Genomic DNA, 19,789 nt, shown 5'->3' with positions numbered 1-19,789 from the left:
AGAAAAAATTAGAAACCTAAGGTATTTGAACATTCAGACAATTAGATAAATAGTGGGGCATTTAAGAAAATACGTTAATTTTATGGTCATTTTTCAAATCTAAATTATGCAATACAACGACCACTGAGCCATTTATCTAAGTGGGTTTGAAAGGACTAACCAACTATCTGACTAAATGGTTTTCGTACCCAAACCCATAGCATTGACATCCCTGATCTAAGAGAGCCATCAAATTCACATGCATGACATTGAATTGAATGGGCTGCGTTTCATTACAGTCTGTGTCATGCTTATGTGACCTTGTGACGGATAGTTTCATGTGTGATATACGGCAGCTTGATGTTTTTATCTGTCAGGATTATCCTCTTATATAACTATTTTTCTATTTTTTACTATTGATTTTTATTTTTTATATTTTTCCCATGTAATACCTATTATTGACTTGTATATTCAATTTATGTTCAGAGTAAAAACGTATAACCTATATCAGTTACTATTATAATGTTTTTATTTTGATGGGCAAGCTATGGGATAGGTTAAAGCCTGTCAACAGGTTAGGTATCCGGTCCATCAGAGTTCACCCAAACCCGCCTAAATAGCAACCAGTTGGGATTGGTTTATGTCAGAAAATAGAATCCCAAACCCGAGAGCAGATCAAGTGATCTGCCCAACACAGGGACACGTGAAAATAGTCCGGTGTCATGCATGACACATGATACAACACAGTCATCTCTATGACACGTTATAGACATCCGTTTGACCGAATCTGACACGGTCGACTGTGTGACACGGCTTTTAAAGTTATTTTCGTCCCATTTTTGAGCTAATGGAAAAAAAAAAACTCTTGTTAAGGGTTTCGAACAAAACCCTCAAGCTAGTCTCACGTCAGCCTCACTCCTTGGCCCCCATCCCTTTGGAACCCTCCCTTTTCACCGCCAGCACCTCCGCTCCAACTCTCCGAGTCCGACCGTTGAAAGCACTCAGGCGACAGCGGCACCTCTCCGACTGGCAAAAGCACTCAGGCGGTAACAGCAGCAGTGCCTCTCTCTGTGTGTAAAAGGGGAGATTGAGGTAGTTTTAGATTTTCCATCTTAGAAAGTTTGAAACTAACCTAGCCGGCTAGCCCCTACGTTTTAACAGGGTTTTTCATTGTTCTAGTTTTCTCTGTTATATAACTTAAATTCTTAACATGGAGTAAACATTTATCTATGAAGAACATGCTTTTGGGGGTTTTTCTGTTTTTTAGGGTTCCAATTTTTTTATTTGGCTTGAAGATTTATGATTTGAGCATGGTGATGGGGCTTTGTAACTAGCTGATTATTTTCAGTGAAGATTGTGTGACCGAAACGTCAACCTTGACTTTGTGCTTTTAAGTATCAACAACAAAGGAAGAAATTTTGCATAACTAATAACTTGCAATCCTTTTCTGGGTTATATATATATATATATATAATGGGCACGGTGCTAAATAAAACATGCTATTGGATTTTTTATCTTTTTTTGAAATTCTGACCGTATAAATGTGATTTATATGTTTGTTTTTATAGGAATCACTTATTGGAGCATTTGATTCCATGCATGGATAGGTTTTTATAAGGTTTCAAAAATCAACGGCCTACAATTTTCATAAAATTTTGAGGCTTCAAATACCATTTTTTCCAACCAAAATGCACGATTCTAGTAAATCAATCATGCTGAACACATTTATGCTGTTGGAATTTCAGAAAAAACACCAGAAATCCAGTAGCATTTTTCATTTAGCATCGTGCCCATTTTGTAGGTTTTCATTTCCCTATATATATCCGAGCTAAATTCAATATGCTAAATGGGTTTTCAGCATTTTCGGTATTTTTTTCATGGTTTTGACTCAATAAATGTGTTGGGCATGGTCGATTTACTAGGAATCCACACCTGAATCATGTGTTTTCGATGAAAAATTTGATATTTAGAGCCTAAAAAATTTACAAGGATTTTAGGCTGTTGATTTTTCGAACCTTATAAAAACCCACCCATGCATCAGAATTGAACGCTTCAAGAGCTGATCCCTATAAAATAAGTACGTAGATCACATCTATACGGTCAGAATTTAAAAATAAAACAAAAGATCCCAAAAAATTCATTTAGCATGTTTCATTTAAGACCGATATATTACCCTATATATATGGGATAATATTTGCTACCATGGGTGGGTAAGGAACCCCTTAGTGAGAAAAATGTAATATGTTCACTTTTTTTTGTATATCTGGCTCTCCATATATGATCTACATATCTGGCATACTAAAAATCAATGTTGTTAAAAACGCCCATCAAAGCCCAAAAAGCCTAAGGCACACACCTCAAACTGATTGGGTCAAAGCCTCCCTTTGATCCAAATCTAATATGTAAAAAAAGAAAATAAAAGGGGAGGCCCGATGGGTTAGGGCACTCCCCTCTTATATATATATATATATCCTGCAGAAAGCAGAATAAAAATAAGAACATACCCATCTCTCTCTTTCCCTTCCTCGTCTCTTCTTCTTCTCCTTTCATTTTTTTCCTTCTTTTTCTTCTTCCCTTCTTTGCTTCTTCTTCTTTTTCTTGTTCCCTTCTTCTTCTTTCCCCCTTCCTTTTCTTCTTCCGTTCTTCTTCCATCCTTCTTTTTTCTTCCCTATTTTTTTCTTCTTCCCTTCTTCTTAATGACTGATTTTTTTTGCAATTAATTAACTGTGTATAAAAAATGTATATGTCAATTTTTTTAGTTTGTTTATGCTTTAGTTTGTTTATATAAAAATCGTATATGTGAAATTGTTACTTTCAGTTTGTGTAATTATTTGCAAATGTGCATGTTACTGTGTATGAACATATAATTGACTCTTAAATCATGGAAATTAAAAATATTTTTTTGTTAAATAAAAATGTTTGTTTTTTTGTTTGTGAGATTAAGTGTAGATATGAATTATTATGCGTGATTTTAGTTGTTTGATTGAGCTAACTTTTCAAACAAGCATGCATAAAAAATTACCGTAATGTTCTTTAGAACTTTAGATGAATTTGTGTGCATTATATGATGATGTTGAGGAATTTAATTGTTAGTGATTTTATTAAAATTTCATTGAATGCTCATATTTTATTTGTTAGATACTTAGATGGATCAAGTCAATGTTGTGAAAGGCGTTGAGGTGTAGCGAAGTGCTCTACCAAAAACTGAGGCGAGGCGTAAGCCTCATTTTTTTTTTGAAAACTTAAAAAATACTTTAAAAAATATCTAAAAATACAAATAAATAAAAAATGCTTTATTGATAAAGCTACAACCAATAAGATAGAAAATCTCAAATAAATACCAAAAAAATTATTATACATAATTACTTTTTCCTAACACATAGTTATACAAAAAATTATTGGTTTTTATTTTCTAAATGAGTTTCACAAGAAAAACTACACAGGATATTCATTACCCTATCTTCTCTATCATCAATGCTCAGTTTGGTTTTAGACCTGTCACAGGGATTCGGCCAGACTGGTGCCGCACCCGCGTCGACGCGACGCGAGTGCGGCACCCGGTGCGGTCAACCCGACCCTGGGTGCGGTCAACTTGTCCCTGGGTGCGGTCAATGCGCCTAGGGTCATTTTGGTCCATTTTTGGATTTTTTTTTTTATAAAATTTGCCCTATGAAATTGGCTGCAGAATTTAAATAAAGTAGAACAAAATTGAATCGTGAAATTCAAAGAGACACAGGTATAACCCGTGAATTTCAAGAAAATTGAGGACAGGATCAGATCATGAATTCTCTAAAGTGCATAAAAGTCTCTTTTTCACATATCGACCTTGCTTATACCCATAAAACAGGTTCGACCGTATGTGAAATCCATCGAGACCATGTCAACTTAAAGAACTACCCCCCCCCCCCCTTCAATCATACCTTTACAATAGACATCCGAAACCCCCAAATCATAGATTTGGGGTTTTCGGATTAGGGTTGACAAAAATCCCTAAGCTCGGATTTCATAGCTGCCGAAACCCCCAGCTCACAAGTTTCAGTTTTTCGGCAGCCAAGAACCCGAAAAGAAACTTTGTGCCGTTCGGGTTAGGGCTTCCCCCGTAACCCACCTCAACATCACCAAACACATTCAATTCCCAACAAAAATTTTTACAAAGATCCTACCTGTTCCGGCGAAGAGGAGGAGAGACTGTCGCGATTGGGGAGGTCGTCGGTGTCGATTGCTCCACCGTCGAGTGAAAAATCGAAAGAGAGAGAGAGAGAGAGAGAGAGAGAGAGAGAGAGAGAGAGAGAGAGAGAGAGAGAGAAGTTGGGGAAACAGAGAGGAAAGATAGAGCTCGGGAGGAAGAGGGTGAGGAGAGGGGAGTAATATAGGGAGGGTGGCCCCTGGAAAGGAAGGGAATCGGTTACCTTCCCCCCTTCCCCTGGCGGCTGCGCAATCCCCCGCCCCCAGCCTTTTTTTGCTTGTTGCGTTAGGGTTCAGAAATGAGCCCTAACGCAGTTCTATCAAGTATGGGTTCTTTTTTTTTTATATTACTTAACGCACGGGGTGTGCGAGGAGTGGATTGACCGGGCCTGTGACCCGTGATCCATCCACGGTTTGGATCCGCGACTCAACGACTGTTTGGGTCTGCAGGTTGGATCCATATGGGTCCATCTGTGGATCCAAATATATTTTATTGTTATATTATTTATGATTTTATTTTATTTTTCTAATACATGTGTATGATTATATATATATATATATTTTGCAACACCCCTGCACCCAAGGTTTTTGAAAGTGCCGCACCCGCACCCGCACCCGCACCCGCACCCGCACCTATCTGACATAGTTTTAGACTTATCAAATGGATCTGATACTGTCAAATATCCAATCCAAGTCTGGCATATTATTTTCATATTTGAATCATTCAAGTAAGATCGAAACATGCATTCAGATTGGACTCCGATTCGCTTATCATACAGATCCACTGTTGATGACCATTCATCTCAACCAGAGTTACCGAAAGCGCCATAGGGAGTGGGGAAGTGCGCTTCCCAAATCTTGTTAAAAAGATTTGTCAACCATTCTAAACCTTTCTCTCCCAAGCATTTCCAAGCCTCGATAGGTATACCATCTGTGCCAACTGCCATTCTTGATTTCATTTTCTTCAAAGCCTTTGCAATTTCTTTCTTTTGAATCTTGCGCATGAAGTCACGATTCATCTCATGAAAAGGAATGGAGAAGTCTCCAAGATCCTTAGCATGACTTCCATTAAATAGCTTATCAAAATAATCTTTCCATCTCTCCTTAATTTTCTCATCTTTGACTAAAACCCTTTGCGTTTCATCTTTGATACATCTAACCATACTCAGATCCCTCAATTTTCTATCTCTCATCTTTGCAAGCCTATAAATATCCTTCTCGCCCTCTTTGGTATCCAACTTGCCATAAACCTCCTTATATACCTTATCCCTCGCGTTTCAAACTACTTTTTTAGCTTCCTTCTTTGCTATCATATACTTCTCTAAATTCTCATTATCACGACTCTTACTTACATTTCTATAACACTCTCTTTTAACCTTAATAGCTAATTTGACATGCTCGTTCCACCATGATGTATCCTTACCTAGCGGTGCACCACCTTTAGACTCACTCCTTAACCACCTTTCTCATGCCACCCGCTATCTTATTCCACGTTGATTTTGAATCCTCCTCGAGACACCAATCAACTTTCTTAACTACCTGCTCTACAAACATTCCTTGTTTAGCTCCTTTCAGTGCCCACCACTTAATTCTAGGATCTATCCTATGTCTATCCCTTTTGCGGTATTGTCTAATTTTAAGATCTAAAATTAAGACTCTATGTTGTGTAGCTACACTTTCTCCCAGTATAACCTTACAATCGATGCAACAACCCCTATCTCTCTTTCTAAGTAGGAAAAAATCTATCTGACTCGTATTAACCCCACTTTTAAATGTTACTAGGCGAGACTCCCTCTTCCTAAACCAAGTGTTTGCTAAGATCATATCATAGGACAAACCAAAATCTAAAATCCTTTCTCCACTTTCGTTTCTTTCTCCTATACCATAGCCTCCATGGACACTCTCAAATCCATCCCTACTAATGCTTACATGTCCATTAAGGTCACCATCGATGAAAAGCTTTTCTCCATAAGATATCCCTTGTACTACTCCATCTAAATCTTCCCAAAATTGACGCTTAATGGAATCATCTAAACCTACTTGAGGTGCATAAATACTAATAATATTAATAATATCCGTACCTAATATTAATTTAATAAGTAAAATCCTATCACCCTTCCTACGGACCTCAACTACATTATCTATAAACTCACGACTCATAACAATCCCTACCCCATTCCTATTCTTATTTATTCCTGTATACCAAATCTTATATCCCCAAGGTTCTATCACTTTTGCTTTCTCACCTACCCATTTGGTCTCTTGTAGACATACACTATCAATCTTTCTCCTACGCATAACATCTACTAACTCTACCAACTTACCAGTTAAAGACTCTATGTTCCAAGTGGCTAACCTAATTTTATGGTCTTGGACTAACTTCTTTACCCCCACCCGTCCAACAAAGTGAGGGAACCCTTGCCTATTTGACACCACACCCGAGCGTTGGTGTGACGCGTCGCTTCTGGGCGACGACCTAGCAACCCTTGCCCATTTATCATTGCCTCTGGGCCTATAGAGTACAGTGTGTCGCTCAGTAGGGAACACCCCAACAAAATTCTCATATTGGTTCATATTCATAGGGTATGACTAAGTTTTTATGCTGGCTGTCATTGGCCTACCGCAACCCTCCTCCTTTATCCGGGCTTGGGACTAGCAGTGTATAACTAAACAGTTATACACAGGCGGAGTAAAATTTTTATAAATATCATAAATATTGAAGGCTTAAAAATCATGTTTTTTATCGAAAAACACAATCGTTTCCTAGCAAATCGATCATGACGAACGCATCTGCATGGTCAGATTTGGGAAAAACAACTTGGAACCCCAAGTCGCTCGTTGTAGGCACTTAAGGCCATAGGCAGCTACTCCCTTCTATATATATGTGTGTCCTCGTGTCTTGCTTTTAAAAAAAATCTCGAATCTGTGTCACGTGTCTGAACCACGTATATGTATCCTCTTGTGTCTTTGTGGCATAGATTTTAACCTTGCTAACATGATCATAGTAGTCCCCAAGGGGTTTGGCGTAGTGGTAAGTGACATAGGCGCTAGATGGGCAGCCAAGGTTCAAATCCCACGGGCGTAAACCCCTCCGCAAGCCAAAGCAAGGTGACTACTTGGGGGATGAAGAATGCACTCATGGAGTTTTACGGTACCAGGACGATGATCGTAACTACAACAGGCTAAACCGGTGCGATTAGGTCTCCGATCCAAGGGCAGTTTCTCCGTGTCATTTAAAAAAACAAAAATAATCATAGTACCAGGCAAGAAAGATATTCAATGCTCATCATTATATCTATAGGATTTGGTTAAAGTTTTATGGCTGTTTGCCACTGAGGAGGGCTGATCCTCTTTTATTTAGGCTTGGGACTTTATAACTTGGCTCTTGCCAAGATGAAGAACATAGCAAAATGCAATACTTGGTGTGAAGGTATTCAATTCTGAGACTTGAAAACACTAAGATTGTTCAGCCCCGTTCATCTTAGGTGCACTAAACTAATTCATCTTAGTGTATGATTCAAACGCCAAATTGATTCAAGTAGTATCCAGATTAAAGCACTAAGTTGATTTTGTATTATAGTTGATGCAACTCGTAGTGTTTGTAATTGAGCTGAACATGGGCTGTTCATGCTTGGCCCATGAAGATTGAACCTTACCTCGAGGTCATGGTGAACCAAGCTCATTCTACCTGCATGTGCGCACACACACACACAAAAAGGGTATGGCTGGTATAAAATTCATTTTTAATTATGATGTCATGTTAACTATTTATTTTATGTAAAATAAGTAGGGGTGGTAAATTGGATGTTTTGCCCAGCTTGTGGTGTTAACTGGGTCAGGCCCAGCCAGTGGAAGGATTACCGGCTAGTCGATCGGCCTGAACTGGTCAGCACGGTCAAACATAGTCAAAGGCAATTTGCAAACTGCTTTTGGCTGTCTATGTGAGCTGGGCATGGACCAAAATTGGCCAGCCAAATGTATGCATTTGAGAGAGAGAGAGAGAGAGAGAGAGAGAGAGAGATTCAATTTTTAGATGGATTGGATCCAAATTTAAAAACATTCACAATATGGGCCACTTCTTTAGGCCTAAAACCGTTTGTGCTGGACTCTTTTAGATCCAAAACCATTTGTACCGGACTTAGTTTTATGTCTAGTCCAATTGGTTCCTTGCAATAGGGGTGTCAACGGGTCGGACTTCTACAAGAAATCAGTGGATTTAAATTAGGAACCATTTAGAAGGTTCTGGTTTTAAATCTGAATCCAGATTTGACTGGATCTACCATAAGAAAAACTATACTCCAGTTTAATAAGGATTACATAAAGAATACCCAATTCATACTTTGGAAAATAATATTTTTATATTTTTTTACATTAAAAAATTACAAATCTTAATCAGAACTCAGGTCTGACCTGGTTTGGTATGAAATTTCATGAACTACACCTGTATGCTAACCGGACGTGTCGGGTGTAACCTAGATAGTTAATAGGACCCCTTCCTTTGTTACCAAACCGTGACCTTATAGGATCCGGTACGGGTCAGGATTAAGTCATACACAACCAGCTGGATTCAGTTCTTTGCGATTTTGTCTTTGATCTTAGGGTTTCATTTCAACTATTCATTGCACATCTCTCTTTGTTGTTTGGTGTTTACAGAGTATCAAATTTCATCTATCTTGTTGAACCTAAGTCGAACAAACCGTTTCGAGTTTAGTATGTTTGTGCTTGAATTGGATGAATCCTCATCAGTTTTACTTTGACTTTTTCTTGACGTTCTCTTGTTTTCAATTTTAGTTTGAATTGGTTGTGATATGAGATATATCAGAGAACCCTAAAACATACAAGAAGTGGAAGCTGGGAGGAAGAATAATAAGGAAAGTTTCATTCCTTAGCTGTCAAAGAAACAATAATGATATTATAGGGGTTGACCTTACAAAGCACAAAAAGACGAAAAATGTTGACTCTTTTCAACAACCTAGGACAAAAGTACTCCTATAAATAAAGGTATGTACACAAGAGAGGGGTAGACCAAAAATAAAAGTAAAAACTCATATTACATAATATTTCTCAACACTCTCTCTCAAACTTGAGATGATGTCAATGGAATCATTTCAAGTTTGGAAGGAAAAGTTCTAAAGTGTATTGGAGGAATACTTTTTGTGAATACATCGAAAATTTGATCCTTGGATCCCACATTCCTGAGAGAGATAACTCCATCTTCATTACCTCGTCTTGTGAAGTGACAATCAATCTCAATTTGCTTTGTTCTTTCCTGTCTATTTGCCATAAACTCCACAATCTAAGAGCAGTCACAACAAGCAAGATTCTAGTAGATATCATATGTGCCATAAGAGCAAATGTTTCTGCAAAGTCTACTTAATACTGCTGACTACCCTTTTGCAACCAATTTGACTTTATACCTTTCAATAGAGCCATATGCCTTAGTCTTAATTTTATAAACCCATTTGCATTCTATAACATTCTTCTCGTGAGGTAATTTCACAAGTTCCCAAGTTTGCATTCTTTTCAGTGCACTTAGTTCTTAAGCCATGGGCCTCTGTCATTCTTCTTGAAAGTCTGCCTCTGCATAAGAAGTTGGCTCAACATAGGAATGGATTAAAGATAGAAATGCACGATGTTTCGAAGAGTGATTCATATGACACAAAGTGAGTCGGAGGAATAGAGGTATGAGAACTATGACACACGTGGGGGATAAGAGAGGAGTGATGGCTTGAGTTGCATCAACAAAATCAACTGGAAGGGAATCAAGATTGGCCTCTACACGATCAACATCAATTCTTTCTAAAAATGGAACATTCACAACTCTGCCCTGTCTCCTTGGATATGTTTGCTAGCAACATAAAACATGTACAACCAAAGACCTTCATCATATTGTAATTTGGCACTACACTATAAAGTTTTTGATATGGAAATGTACCCTTTAAAACTCTTGAAGGCTTACAACTAATCTGATGAATAGCCATACATGGGGCATCAACCCAAGAGTGCCCCAGTAGTTTCAAGGATATGCTTGTTCTTTCTTTCTTTCAGCAACACCATTTTGCTCAGGAGTGTAGGGGCACGATTTCTGATGCACAATGCCTTTTTCTTGCAGAAATTTCTCAAATAAGCTACTAATATATTCTCCCCCTGAATCCGAGTGAAGGATCTTTATTTTGGAAGCAAATTAAGTCTCAATTATTACACAATTTTCTAAAAGATGTCAAGTAATTCAGTTATATTTTTCATGAAGGGGTGTATCTTGTACATTCATCAATGAAAGTTACAAAATATATTGAGCTTTTTTTAGGCAACACTCGAGAAGGCCCCCCAAACATCAGAATGTACAATATCAAAAACCCTAACTGACTTAACTGTCCTAGATGCAAATGGTAGAGCATGAGTTTTTGTTAATCTACAACTTTGACATTCCTTGACAAGCCGTCATTTTGGACAATGTTTTGGAGGACAAAAGAAATTGAAGCCGTGAACTAGTTAGGTGACCAAGCCTCTGGTGCTATAACATAGAGTCATCCAACATAATTGCTCCTAGATTAACTTTTGATCTCCTCTTCGAACTCATATCTAGCCAATCTAGGTGATAGAGATCGCCCTTTCTACGGCCAGTCCCAATCCTTCTTCCTGATAGCTGATCCTGCACAATGCAATTAAGTGGAAAAAAGACAACATTGCAATTAAGTTTGGTTAGTTGGCCAACTGATATAAGATTCATGGCAAGGGAAATAACATGACGAACTTGGGAAACATTTAATCTTCCCCTAGGACAAGAAGTAGGACTAACAGATCCAATCTTAGATATAGTTCTAGAAGAACCATCTGCAGTGATAATAGAACCACTACAAGGAAGACAATTTGCTAAGATAAATTCATGAGTAGTCATATGACATGATGCTCTTGAGTCTATTAGCCAATCAGTAGGTCTATCTAAGATACCTGGAAGAGCAGTACCAGAAGAGGAAGAAGGTGCATGAGAAACCATGACTGACTAAGCTAATAGCTGTTGGATCTCTTGTTGAATGCACTCAAGAGCCTGTGTCTTCCCTCCTGACAAGGATTGGGAAATACTGCTCACAGTATGAGAGGATGGCTGAACTCCACTAGTAGCTTCCTTCTCTCTGGACTTCACCACATCTTCATTTGATGAAGCTACAAAAGCCCTGATCTCTTTTTCTTGAGAGCTAGTCCATTTTTCACATGCCAAAGCTCCTTGCAATAGTGGTACCTTACAGCACTCATGTCACTCCTGAAACTCCCTGACCTGCCACTTCCTCTTCCTCCACTCCTACCACCTTGCTGTCTAGTCTCAACCAAAGCAGACTCCTCAGATGGTTGAACACCAAGAGCCTTGTTTTTTGTTTCCTCTGCCATTAATTCAGACAATGTCTACACAAGAGAAGGTATGGATGCACAATGAAGAATCCTGTTTCTCTCACTGTAACACTCGTATCGCAAGGCCGTCAAAAGATCTATGACCTGCTGTTGATCCTTAGCCTCGGATTCAAGTTTCTTATACTCTCTGCACTTCTTACACTTTGCATACTTCATATTGGGAAGCATAGGGGTAAGAGCATCCCATAACTGCTTAAACTTTGCATGAAAAGTCTGAATTGATTAACTTCCTTGTCTCAAGCACTTGAGTTCTTGAGTCAGTTGATACATTCTTGCCCAATTTGACTGCTCATGTACGTGCTTCAGGTACTCCCAACATTCCTTTGCTTCTTCAAATTTCACAATATTTAGAGCAATATTCTTCTCTATTGAACTTAGAAGCCAAGACTTAACCTTAGCATTATCCATGTCCCATTCTTCAAAAGAAACCTCATAGTTTTCGTCATCCGTCTCAGGCTTCCTTTTCGACCCATCAAGATATCCTCCATGTCCGAGGCCATTAACTATGGTTCACACATATTCAGCCCAATATGTGTCATTTGCCCCATCCATCTTGATGGGGATAACATGAACATAATCTTTCTTCTCCATTCTTCTCCGAACCCCCAAACTGCAAATATTTTCCTGCAAGATTTGCAATATAGTAGCAACCAAACCAAAAAGGCTACCAAGAATACTGAGCATATTGGCTGCCAATACTGTAAAAACTATATCAAACTGAGCACGATATGTTCAACATGCAGCCATACAGTTACTGTCAGAAATAGGAATCCAGGAACTTGATAAAACTTTCTCAAATCAAATTGTGCACTCCTCAAACTGAATCCCACAGGCTTCTTTCACAAAAACAACCCTACTAGAGCCAAACCCAACTGTAAAGATCTACCAATAGGTTCTATATGAGCAGATTCATCAAAACTGGACACCAAAAGGGGTCCATATTCAGAAAATTTCAGAAAAAACACTAAAAATCCTATATACCTTGGATGAAAGTGATTCTTGATTGCTGAAGCTTCTAAAATCCTGTTTTACTGATTCCCAATCTTGAACTTCAGAAAAACCAAAGTCATATCCAGGCCTTGTTGACATCACCAATCTTGGGCACAAACCCCAGAATAGCACCTTGGCGAACAACAATGGGGCCTCCTCCTTCAATCAGCAGCAATCTTCCCTTGATGTTGGCTCTGATACCATATCAAAGAATCCTAAACATACAAGTGGAAGCAAGGAAGAAGAGGAATAAGGGAAGCTTCATTCCTTAGCTATCAAAGAAACAATACATGATATATGGGGGTTGACCCCTCGAGGCAACAAAAAAAACGAAAAATGTTGACTCTCTACAACAACCTATTGTACAAGGACAAAATTACCCCTATAAATAAAGGTATGTACACAAGCAAGGGGTAGACCAAGAATAAAAGTAAAAACTCATATTACATAATATATCTTAACAAGATACAACACTTCACAAGAGCATTTATAAGTGGTTACTAATGGACCAATTTGTAAAGACCTTTTTTAGCCTTCACCTTGTTTCTGTTTAGTATTTCTGCCATCACCGCTGATAATTTTGCTGTTTCAAATTGCTATTGCTGAATTAGCATTAACGTTTGGTTCACGGTCATGTTTTGGCACTTGGGTATGTCTTAGATATGTATGTTCTAACTGGTGTTGTTCAGATGTGTGGGTTGTTTGGTTGTCTTAGTGAAGCAGAGCAAGTGTTTGTAAGGTGCCACAGAGGTGTGACTTCTTGGACTAGCTAGATTATGTGCAATGCTGTTGACAAAGCACTTTGCTATGGGTCATACTGTGCTTTGGCCTCAAAACTGCCCATTTCCATGTTCACTACTCCCTTGTTCTATGAATTGGTTATTTGGTTGATAGGGTCCTATGAACTCAGGAGAAAGAGATAAGGGCATATTTCAAACAAATTATGGTCTTAAAAATGTATCTTATTCGCTAGCCGGATCCGCAGATAAATGTTTAGCAGTTCTTGATGTATTGAGTTTTTTGTTTTCCATCATCTTATGCAGTTATGCTTACCCCAAGATGTCTAAGCATGAATACCATTTGCCATCATGGGTGAGCAAATGAAAAAAATAATTTGACCACTTTCTTCTCCTATTGCTCAGTCGAGATTTCTTTTCTCTAGATACTTAATAACTTTATTGGTTTAAGAACACCATTTCTGTTACTGTTAAATCTTCTCAGACCCAATAGGTTGCACTTCAAAGATTTCACAACTATTCAAGGGGAATTTGAATTTCGTAACAGTAATGAAAGATAATAAGTTACAAATATAAATTTTGAATCACATTTATGTGTCTGTTTACTCCTTAACTGTATCTACAACCTTTAAATTTGAAGGTCTAATGGCAGTATAAGCATATTTATCATATTGTTTTGGTATCTTGAGCCAGTATGAAATATCACCTTCTCTCTCTACACATACAGACAAATGCATATAGGTGATGACTGTGTAAGCACATAGAAAGTTCTCATTTTTCTCATGTTCTAGCAGTGTCTTTCTAACAAGAAATAATTTGTGGTTTGATATTTATTAGTTGAGCTTATTATTCTTAAGATTTATGCTTTTCTCATTTGTGTGCATTATCGGATCTTAAGTGATTATTTCTAAATGATTTCTAATGATTTTGACAGATCAAACTTATTTAGCCATGTATCTTCAATTTTACATAAATGAGAATGGTGACAAAGTTTATACAGTCAAGGTACTAATTTCATTCTTACATAGCAGTTGTTGTGGAAACTGATAGTATTATATCATATTGGCATCCTGCTTTCTTAAAATTATGTTCATCTGTCAAATAGAAGACTGGATGTTTTCCCTAATTATTTTCATTTCTAGATATTTCTTATATTCAGTTGAAAACGTTTACAACTTTAGATCTTTGTCCTTTTTGAGTATTATCCTTTTGCTCTTTTTTACATAATACCTTTATATTAATCAAGAATCATTGATGCAATAATGAAAAGAAATGGAAACTGCAATAATCAAAGAGGTGACATTCTCCAGATTCGGGATCAAGGCCCATTCCTGACTGGAAGATCCATAAATTAAGCCTTCCTGGAGATCGTTCTCAGCGAGGTTGCAGTTGATTTGAATAAACTTCAGGCAAAGCCTTGATTCAGGAAGGTTTTCTTTGTTGGATGCATTTCCAAGTAATGCAACAAGAGATAGAGAGATGGGATCTCAAGAAATAAAGGTTTATATAATTGGAATTGGGAAAAAGGAGTCTTAATAAAATTTTAAACCCTTTTTACAATGTTTATCATAACTTTCCAAGACCTCGAATATTTATTTAAAGTAACCTGAAAATCTTTTTCAAGACCTATTCTTCATAGCTTAGTAGTTGCTGTTTAGGATTCATAACTTTATAACTCGTACATTTGTGTAAATTCAAAATTTGGAAAAAAAAATTATGCCATGGTGGGGTAATCCTACTTTAAAATTAAAATCAAATTAAGTAAACAACTTGTTTGGTGTTTCAATAACTAGAAGCAGATTGCAAGGAAAATCAAACTTAAGAATGATCTGTATTCTAGAACATGCACCTGTTAAGTCACACAGTTTTACATCAAAGTCTCTAAAAGCACTTTTAAGACCAGCAGAACTTAGTGGAGGCATAAGCTAGAGTTGGCTATATATTTATGTGTGTGTGTGTGTAACTTTGTGCTGTAAGCAATTGGGATGTCTTAGAATTAGCTATCCAATCATTGCTAATCATGGTTTGGATCTGCAAGGCTATTAACAAAAAGATAAAGAAATTATCGTGTGATATTATGGTTTAGTAACATGCAAGGTTATTAGTAAAAAACATAAAAAAAAATTATTTGCTTACATCCAAAGCCATGTTGAAGATATAGTCTCTTCTGTTATATCTTATTGGGGCATGTTCAAAATGCAAACTATGATTTTCTCCTTTGTTCTACAGAAAGAATCACCATTGGGAAAGGCGACAGAGTCTGCTCATCCAGGTAGAGGGCATTTTCATCGTTTCAGATTGTTGTTTTAGAGAGAAACTGTGTGTGCATGCATGCATGTGTGTCGGGCTCAATTCCTGCTACCCGCTCGATATGTCTGTGTGTGCCCTTTGTAATGGTACTAAACTGCGATATTTTATTGTGGTGTACTTTTGGTCTGCATAGATATCGATCATCAAAAGCTGGGGCTAATTTTTTGATACATGACATTAATGGCTGTTCATGAATTTCATATGCTAAGGCTTTATCCTATGTCACCATGTCACCTAGACATGGAAACAGGTATGAGACACAAAACAGACACACCTCGTATGAAATGAGCTGTGTACAACTTTGTGTGTTGCAACTGTACCTGCAAGAAAACAAATGAAGAGAGCAGAAGGGAAGAATGAACAGATGAAGAGGGAAGAAAAACACAATAGTTAGAGGGAAGAGGTTGGGTTATGCTAGTTGGCTGTTCATTTTATTCATAATGCACATTAGGGTACAAAGGAGCATTTAAAAGAAAGGAAAAACTTACAAATTATAGTATGAATGCCCTATAGGTTTTGGACCATTCAAATCTCGTGTTAACTCTTGGTCAAACCGAGATTGGCCAAAAATTTACTTGCAACTCATGACTATATATATAATTATGTACATTCAAAATTCTTGATCTAAAGCAGCAAAGCATATCTTATGCGCAAATTCTTGGAAATGATTCAAAATTTATTTTATAAACATTAAATAATAATTTCATATTTCAAATTGAAATGTAATGTAACCAATGAAAAATCTTTTTATAAGAAGAAATATATGAAGTTAGGGGCACATTGTTGAATGTGATACAAGTTTCGTTGTATCCATGGTGTGTCTATTGTCAACCCAGTGTCTTGTCATGTCTGACACGGTGTGCAAAGTGAAAAGTGTGTGTGCAACATAGATTTTATCCAGATAAAATTTTCCCAATTTATTGGCCAAAGGGAATCGTACTCTTTTTAAAGCTGATATTATAACATCTTAGCTATGGCTGAAAGTACGGAATCAATAGACCCTGCCAAGCATATCTGAAAGACTAGATATATAATTTTTGATGCTTGTATCTACTGCAAATTGGAAGTTGTCTCTGTTTGGTACCATGATAGACCTCATGTAGTCAAGGGAGTAGTGGAGGGGGGATTGGAAGCTAAAATCCCCTAGGTAACATGAGCAGAGTTCCGACACATTCCTTTGTCCAGTAGCCAGCATGATGCAGCTGGTGATCATAAGCTACACTTGAGCTTTTAATCTTCTGAAGCGGCTGGTGAAATCCGGAGCATTGTTGTACGAATTAGACTGTGCTGAGCTTGGGAGGGGGGGGGGGCAATTTCATTATTATCATTATTTTTTTATAACATTTTGTGTTCTTTGATTTTTTCTTTTTAATAGAGTGAATGACTAACATTTGTCCTTCCTCTGTTTCAGCTCGTTTCTCCCCTGATGATAAATATTCGAGGCAGAGAATCATGCTGAAGAAGCGGTTTCATTTGCTTCCAACTCAACATGCTCCACCAAAGTACTGAGAGGATATCTTCATGAACTAGATCATCATCCTTTTTCTAGAATATACTTCCAAGATACGCTGGTTGGATGAGATAACATGCTGCTTTTTAACCCTATGATGACATTAGAAACAAGGACGGGACAATTGATTAATCAATGAAAATAATCCTTATGTTCTTATTAATCTAGATCTCTTAAGTTTCCTTCTCTTCTGTTGCTTATTACTAGTTTGGAATTGTATCGAGGCTTTGGTCATCTGGCGTTCTGGGGTGAACTACTGAATCATATAAAAGATGGTGGAAACCTCTCTGAGAAGTTCAGTGGGTGTTTGGTTCAAAAATCCAACATTGTTGGATCGTCTGAAACAATGCCGCATGCTTGATCTGGTGAGGCTTGAGGGCTTTGCTTCTGGTGACTCTGATTTTCACTGCATTGTTCCAGCCCTCGCCTAACTGTGTAATGCTGTTCTGCCTGCCAACCCACCACACAGCCCTAATCTCCCAGCAATGAAACAAAAAGTAGAAAAAGAATTATTATTTTTGTAAATCTCAGGATCAATGGATCAAAGTTGCGTTTAGCCTTCTTTCAGTTTGCTCATGTCTAACCATCATTCGAGTCCATATTGGACATAAGTGGTTTCTAGTTGAATTGAGGGTTAAGGTGCAATTTGTGCATGCCGGTGATTTCTGAACTACCCTCACGGGTAATAAACCCTTTTTTTTGTTACGTCTCATCCTCCATCGATTATGACTTATATGTTTGGTTTAGTAGAAACCAGCCCTTGGATAATGTTTGTTGACTTGTATATTAGATTTTTTGAAGGTTGAAAAATTAATCATAAATGACCTTATTGTATGATAAAAATGATAAATTTTTTTTTGAAATGCTTCACAATTTTTAAAATCCGCCCCTATGTTCAAATTTGCTAATGTCTAACTGCTTTATAACTTTTTTAATTTTTGTATGAGTGAACCTTTTGAAGTTCACCCGATATATTGGTACTCTCTTGGTATCACAAACTTTCACTAAAATCTAGATTCATACATTTTTTTTTGTTTTAAACCTCATGTAACTGAAACATGCATAATTTGACAAATATCGACTAAATTTGCATATATAGTATGACATTCACAAGATACCGTGTGAACTTATTTTTAGTAATTGATCATCAAGAAGATCCACATATATGTGTATATAATATGTGTCGATTTTCGTAAAAAAAAATTGTTGTATTCTGACGATGTGACGGTATCCTTCTCATCAACTTTTTTGGTTATGTCAAAAGGTGAATTTTATACAAATAATATATATGAATATGAATTTATTTTATTCGTAGATATGAGCATTTAATAGCTCCATGCGTATTTGTGATTGGTTGTTGCTTTAAATATTTTTTTGTATATTTTCATGTATTTTATTTAATATTTACCACCAAATTTATTTACCACCAAATTTATAATTTAGAGTTTTTTTTACACACACACATGTGTGTGTGTATATATATATATATATATATATATATATATTGCATTATAAGTGATTTATGTTTGTTTGTTTGTCCTTTAGCTAATATCTTCTATTTTTGTGTTAGTGTAATGTAACTAGGGTTGACTGTGCACAAGTATTGAATATGACTTATGGGTTATTGTAGGTAGTTAGTTTTCAGAGTGGTTGTTTTATTTAGAATGTATAAAATGTATATGGATGATCTTTTCTGACATGCTATTTTTATTAGATGAATGATATGTTGTGTGGTTGGTGTAGACATTTAATAATGACCTATGAAAGAGTTAAAATATACTACTTTAACATTAATCACCCTACTTGAAGATCTATAGTGATCTCCAAAAACAATAGCTATAAAGAATTTATAGCTTTGATGTTGCGCAAAACTGGATATGCAGAAGAATCAATAATTTTCAGGTATAGTTGTTCTCCAAAATTAGATGGCAAAAATATATGGGTGGATATCTTGAACAATGATGCTGTAAAATTGATGTTATTTAGTAGCAACATTTACTTAGTTACTCATAAAGTTAAAGATTTTTTTTTTAGTTAAACAAAAAATAGTTGAAAGTGATGTACAAAAAACAGTTGATGAATGAAATGATGAAAATCATGTGAAAAATGTGCATCTCAAACATCATCTATCGAACTCAGTTCTTTAACGAACTTCCAACTGTCTCAAATAGTGAACAATATTAAATTCTCAAACATTAAGCTCAAACATGCAAAGGGCATACAATTACCTGAATCGATGAAGGGTATAAATATTCGATATGCAGACAATTAAGAACTTTCACAAACAATTGATATTGTATATGATCAGATGATGTAGAATCATATGGGTCAAACCAGTGCCAGTGGACTTTGTAACACCTAATTTTTTTTATGATTATTAAATAAATAAAAATAAAATTTGATCTCAAATATTGTTTGAATTTGTATTTAAATTATATTTAAATTTTAATTTAGGTTTGAATACACATTTAAAATTAATTTGGGTCTACTTATGGTAACTGGATCCAATAAGACCAAGCCCAAAAGTATGGTGAACTCAACTTATTTTTGGGAAAGTTATGTGGGATGCCTTGAACATCATCATTACTGTTTCGACGAATATTCTGGCCGATTAGTGGTTCACCAATTAAATCAGAACCAACCTTGACATACCACATCTTGAGGGCATCAA

General features: G+C 36.7%; 1 protein-coding gene across 1 annotated transcript; it reads left to right on the top strand.

The window, feature by feature from the left end:
* Positions 1-882: 882 nt before the first annotated feature.
* LOC149838853 (H/ACA ribonucleoprotein complex subunit 3-like protein) lies at positions 883-17,281 on the top strand. The gene is made up of 4 exons (XM_090006840.1): positions 883-1,071; positions 14,233-14,303; positions 15,528-15,570; positions 17,020-17,281. The coding sequence occupies exons 2-4, from the start codon at positions 14,250-14,252 to the stop codon at positions 17,115-17,117; spliced, it is 195 nt and encodes a 64-aa protein (XP_089862966.1). The 5' UTR covers positions 883-1,071; positions 14,233-14,249; the 3' UTR covers positions 17,118-17,281.
* Positions 17,282-19,789: the final 2,508 nt, after the last annotated feature.

This window comes from Nuphar pumila, chromosome 5 (genome assembly GCF_984573655.1).
Source record: "Nuphar pumila chromosome 5, dmNupPumi1.hap1.1, whole genome shotgun sequence".
Taxonomy (NCBI): Eukaryota; Viridiplantae; Streptophyta; class Magnoliopsida; order Nymphaeales; family Nymphaeaceae; genus Nuphar; species Nuphar pumila.
This window is presented reverse-complemented; position numbering and strand designations above follow the sequence as displayed.

What these genes read in the sequence shown, in the direction of transcription:
- LOC149838853 (XM_090006840.1), top strand. Translation starts at nt 14,250, where the DNA reads ATGTATCTTCAATTTTACATAAATGAGAATGGTGACAAAGTTTATACA. An exon ending in ACAAAGTTTATACAGTCAAG is followed by an intron (nt 14,304 to 15,527) that starts GTACTAATTTCA and finishes TTTGTTCTACAG; the next exon opens with AAAGAATCACCATTGGGAAA. An exon ending in GACAGAGTCTGCTCATCCAG is followed by an intron (nt 15,571 to 17,019) that starts GTAGAGGGCATT and finishes CCTCTGTTTCAG; the next exon opens with CTCGTTTCTCCCCTGATGAT.